Below are 6000 nucleotides of genomic sequence, written 5' to 3'. Positions count from 1 at the left end.
AGTCTTTGTTATTTGATAGCCGCTTAAATTAAACAATTTTTATAGGGCAAGTAAAAACTGACTTCGGGCAAGTAGATCTCTGACCAACTTGCCCGACCGGGCAAGTGAAAAAAAAACCTTAGTGTTGAACCCTGCTTCATCATATCAAAAGCTCCAAAACAGCTTATAAATACTGATATAATAAGAAATAGATTAACCTATTGTCAAGAGGTGTGTATAGATTTATATATAGTGCAAGTGGGCTTCAACACTAACCTTTGTGCGAGTCAACTCAAAGACAAAAAAGACTAGTAGTCCTCATGGTAGTGCCTCAGTGAGTGCTAAATGCTAATGTTTGCTAATGAGTTTGATAGCAGTTTGATTAGTTTTGATTGACTTTGGTCAAAGTGATCACTAAAATGACACAAAATATGAACTGGGGAACAAGCGAGCATGACAACAACATCTGTATTTTTGACAGGCACTGCTTATCTCTCTTCTGCTAATTCAATTTGACGGCCGATATTTAGTTCACTTGTTTTTGTGGTTATGTAACTGTGAAAAATCTTTAATGCACTATGTATTCCATTGGCCATATGTGTTTGTCAGTTTAGCTGGCATGTCAATGCAAGTGCCAATCAATAAGTGAGGACCATTTGAGAGAGATACCATGGAGATGACATGTCACATGTATTACATTGACACGCTTGTGACTTTGACTTTGACACTTGTGGCACGCTTGCGGACAGGGTGTGCTAAATATCCCCTCTGGTGTTTTTTAAGCACTTCTACAAAAGAAAAAGTTCAGCTGAGAGAATTTGCATCTTTGAGATTTTCCAATAGTCCTGGTTGCTAATGCCTTTTTAAACTGAGATCCTGACAACAAGTTGTGGTGTCCTATAATAACTATTCCCTCTCTAAATCTACTCACATACACTTCTGCTGGTTTAACAACATCACACCCAATAATTTCCAACAACACCATCGAACTTGAAACCAGCAGCGTCTGACTGGGTGAGCTGGAAAAAAATGGCTCATGCAGAAACCACAAAGCACCAAAAACCTCAAAGGCTAAAATAACAACTGACCCTGCTGGCGAGAAACAGTAAACCTTTGGAATGAAGACACCCAAATAGCTTGATGTTTACTCAGTCTCTTTTTATCTTAAATCTTAGGCTTTTCGTCTGTCTCATCTCAAACCAAAAATTTAAGACACATAATGAACCTGGATTTATGGAACGTACCAAAACTGTTAGAAAGGCTGGCTCCAAGCTAGTTAATGTTTTTACAAAGCCTCTATCACTATATTTTTCATTCTTGGTGTGTAGTTCTGAGCATCAGATTGAATCGCTCACTCTTTTTTGTATGAAATATAAGTAAGTCTGACTGAGAAAGCAAAGATGTTAACAAAAGCAGAGATCAAAGGGCCAGCATAGCTCACACGATAAAGAATCAAACTTTAAATCTGAACGTCTAGGCTTTAAGACCCAGTGCAGCTACAGCACACTGTTCACATTTGCAACTTAGTCAACCCCGGGGAAGTACACCAGATGATGAGCCAAGTGTTGTTAAATGTCACAATTTGGAAATTCCCTGTTCAGCTCCCTTGGGTTTGACTTTTTGCAACAACCTCCACTGCAGCACGATGATTAATGAGGAGGAGGAAGAGGGCAAGGATTTTATGCTTCATGCTGCCATACCTACAACCCACGATCCCAATGTAAACAAAGCTGCATCCACAATACCATACGCTGACGGGTATTTTAATACATGGATCATAAAACAATTAAAGTAATCAAACTTTGGTATTAAATAGAATGAAACCATGATCTGTTACCATGGTAACCAACACCACAGACCAAAACTGCAAGTAGCACGAAGTACAGATTTTCGGAACAAACATGTAAAAACCTATGAAAGAAGAAAGTCCTCATCAATCAACCATGAGTCAAAAATACTATGTTCACATGAAAGTACACATGTTTACGGGATAAGCCTCTGATGACATCATAACATGTTCTAAAGTAAGTTCTATTTAGAACAATCAAAATACACTATTAGCAATTGTAGCAATACAGTCAGATACTGAGATGATCCGCCCCAGAAAAGTGTTTTTGTAGAGCATTATGATATCAGAGTGAAGTTGACTTTTTGAGGTTTTAGATATGAAATGTCTTTACTATCAGTATATCCTATTGGACATTTATGTGAAATTTTGTCATAATGAACTCTTGAGGAACGGGCAGAAATGTTTTGAGAGGTCACAGTGATTTTGACTTTTGACCACCAAATTCATATCACTTTATTGTTCAATCCAGGTGAATATTTGTACCAAATTTGAATAAATTTACATAGGGTGTTCTTGAGATATCGCATTCAAGAGAATGAGGCAGACCGGGTCACAGTAATCTTGACCTTTAACCTATGAACACCAGAATGTATTCAGATCATCTTTGAGTCCAAGTGGACGTTTGTGCCAATTTAAAGACATACTCCCAAGGTGTTTTTGAGATATTTCGTTTACAAAAATGGAACGGATGGCAACCCCAAAATTAAATGTCTCTTGCCAGGGCTGTTGCTGACGTGCAGGCATAAAAAAATGGTCCTGTAACCTCTTAAAGTTCTCACCTTCATAACTGACTCTGGCTAACATCTGTTCATATACCATTTCTAACAGATATCATCCATTTTTTAAGATCTGGAGAGGGTGCACTTTTCCATTATCTGAGAGCATCTAGGCAGACAGGACAACACCTATCTTTATCACTGCAAAGTCATTTTGATATACTGGGCAATTCTGTTGGATCCCCTGGTAGGCATCATCTATGCAACACAGGTACCATTGAACCTAACCACTTCCCTATGTATTCTAGTACTTTCTCACAATCTGGGTAAAGAAGTTTACACTGATAAACTGCAAAAATGTTCCTGGTCCTGTCCAACATTTCCAACAGAAGAAATGAAATAAAACCCAGTTTTCTCAAACAGCTGGGCATTGTAATCTTTAGCAAAAGTTAGCTGTAACTAGGGCATTTACTTGGGACTATTTTCAGTGGCAGGTTGATATACCATTGGTGCTCTAGTGAGTTTTTCCAACAGCAGTGAGTGTGGTATTGACTTAAATTAAACTCCAGTATGTTTGTGTTGTCACCATCACCCAGTTCGGCAGCGTGAATCATTGATGTGTTTTCACTAGTTTTTACATAACAATGATCTGTGAGGTCTATAGCACAGTGGAAAAAATTCCAGATATCAGGCTTCAGCCCAGTCACCAGAATAAAATGTTGGCATACTATGTTTCTGCAAACCAGGGATATGTAACTTATGTATGTTTCATACGAATCATATCAACATTTTTTAAGTGTTGTAGTCAAATTATATGTATGTATATGTATATGTTGAGTTGCTCATCAGGAGGAGGAGGGGATGGTGGATGGTCAGACACAGAGGCAAGACTGCCAGCTTTATGAGACTGGTTAAGTGAATTGTTAATATTAGGTTTAGTGAAGCCGAGTGTTGATCAAAGAGAGTGGGACTAGGCTGAACTCACTTAATAAAGACAGCCTCAGGTGCTGTAAAAGATTTATTTAACAGACTCTGAAGTACTGTACTCAGTACTGTAGCAAATGTTCTCTTTGCAAAAGGCACATTAAATTAGATGTCTTTTAAATATTAAAGTGAATGTTCGCCTGGTTACTGACCTGTGTTTGAGAAGCAGAGCCCGTAGCACACTGGGTCTGTCCTCAGCCCTGATCTGATCAGAGATGATCATCGTCTCCACCACCAGATGGGCGATTCCAGGCAGAGAGTTCTGCTCGAGGTCCAGAAGGATGGCACCTTGGGAAGGAAGGGAAGTTAATGAGCCAAATAAGCTGTTAAAAACTGCTAAACAGGAAGAAAATGTTGCTCATTTACATATAGTTATTTGAGAAATTCAACCAAAAACACACTGGATGAGTTTTGCGTCTTTGATGTTTATCTTTGTATATTTTATGTGCTGTGAACATCTGCCTTGCTGTATGTATGCAGGAGCTGTTTACCCTGTGTGATGGTGCGGCGAAGCTCCAGCAAGCTGCGGAATGAGAGTGAAGCCACATGAGGTTTGCCCCAGCGGTCTGTCTCCTCCTCCACATCCTCCTCAAACTTGATCCAGCGGGCCCGCTCCTTCCAACGCATTTCATGGTCCTTCTCCACAATCAGCTCGTTCAGCTCCACAAACAACTGAAGATGAAGTAGAGCATATGAGCATTAAAATCTGCTCTCAGTTTGATCTCCTACAGTGTAGCTATAAAAAGGCTAGCACCTACATTAACACCAGCAGTTTGCACCAGCAACCAGAGTTTGTCTGTCCCTATCTGGATTGTTTTTAAACCAAAACATGATATCGTACTGATAGGAAAATGAATTCAAAGACAGCTAATCCAATGACACAGTCGTCACACATGTTTACGGGGAGCAACTAAACTAAGTGGTTTGGATCGAGTTAAGAGTGGTTTGGACTGAGAGGATAACCACATGGTTTGGAGAGACATTAAGTCACATTTCAACATAGAATTCATTTTTAGAAAAGTGTCCTCAGAGCAACACAAAATAATACTCACATGATTTGTGCTTTTGGGATATTTTTTGCTCTCTAGCTGAGAAGTAACATGAGGAGCAAGTTTGTCTCATCGGTTCAGTCAAGACAAATGTGTTTAATCTATGACCACACTCCAGGAGACCTGGACTTTATACAGTAAGACTTGCACAATTTATGGAGTCATTCTTACCAAGAAGTACGTACTTATCAATCATTTATCAACAATGGATCGAGTGACTCTGTAATATGAGAGATGTCACTTGTAATGATAAACAGACTAAGGATTAAAACTAACTCTAGTGTTTTGAGTGGTTTAGCCTCTTTTAGCTCATTGTTTTGGTTTTATGACCCGCAGCTTGTCCTTTGACTTTCTGGTTGACACTCACTGCTCTCATTAATCCAGCTCCCAGCAGCAGTGGGCAGCTGTTAACAGCACAAAACCATTGACAAACCCACTGTGCACTACCTGCCTACGGCTAAATAGTTGAAATAAGCATTATAGACAGTTTAGCAGCTTCGTTGAGTTGGTGGAGACCAAACCAGAGCTACAAGCAGTGGTGTTTCTGTTCCAGAGCTGAAGGAACAGAAACACCACCCCAAATTAATGCTGTGTGAATACACAAGTGGATGCTAACACATTAACGGCCTGCATTCACACCAAATCAGGCATTGTGGCAATTAGCCATAGGGTTGTGCTACAATGTATCACTTAAATGGCCCACTTGTGGGGGAGTGGAGGGTGGAGACCATTTCATAGCCAATCTCATTATCTCAGTGTCTGAGTGTTTGTCTTCACTAAGTTTGTTTATGTTGGCTTAAAAGATCTGTAGGATTCTTTTTTATTATCATTGCTATGGTATCTTTACTGCCACCAAAGACAGTGTGCACACTCGCAAAGAAAGTAAAAGCTCTCGTGTGTAAAAAAGGACACACAAGCTGTTAATACATACTTTGTTATGCTTTTACTCACTATAATATTCAATAATATAAAAAGTGTATTACTCATTCCTGTGGAATTTGGGCATCTTTCATTCTGATCACAGGTTATGTGAATGGCCACAGCAGTGTTTCTCCAAAACCTGATTTCGATTCAACTTTTCGCCACAAGCCACTGAGCTTTTTTTTCTGGCATCCCCTACGGTCCCACCACAGCAGCCTAGACTCACTACCTGCTTTCAAGTGAATGGGAGGTCTGCCTAATTTTAACCACCATGGAACAGGTTCTATTCTGGTTCCTGCACCTAATTTTGAACCATTCAGAGCATTTGACCAAAAATAAATAGATTTGGAACTTGAAAAGCTGGTTCTCAGCTGGAACCAAAAAACATATCAAGTTTTTCTTAACCTAACTGAGAAATCATCAAAAAAATGAGTGCAGTGGTCTCTTAACAGTTGGTCAATGCTTGTTGTCTTGATGAAAACAAAACCAGTGGAAACACAGG

General features: G+C 39.5%; 1 protein-coding gene across 1 annotated transcript in view; it reads right to left on the bottom strand.

The window, feature by feature from the left end:
* Positions 1-6000, bottom strand: part of slc4a3 (solute carrier family 4 member 3) — a 99494-nt gene that overhangs the window by 27634 nt on the left and 65860 nt on the right. The window contains exons 9-10 of the mRNA XM_050049573.1: positions 4020-4200; positions 3681-3816 (exon numbers count right to left, since the gene is read on the bottom strand). Of these exons, the coding sequence (XP_049905530.1) occupies positions 3681-3816; positions 4020-4200 (317 nt within the window). The remainder of the gene's footprint in view (positions 1-3680; positions 3817-4019; positions 4201-6000) is intronic.

Source organism: Epinephelus moara, chromosome 7 (assembly GCF_006386435.1).
Source record: "Epinephelus moara isolate mb chromosome 7, YSFRI_EMoa_1.0, whole genome shotgun sequence".
NCBI classification, from domain to species: Eukaryota; Metazoa; Chordata; class Actinopteri; order Perciformes; family Serranidae; genus Epinephelus; species Epinephelus moara.
This window is presented reverse-complemented; position numbering and strand designations above follow the sequence as displayed.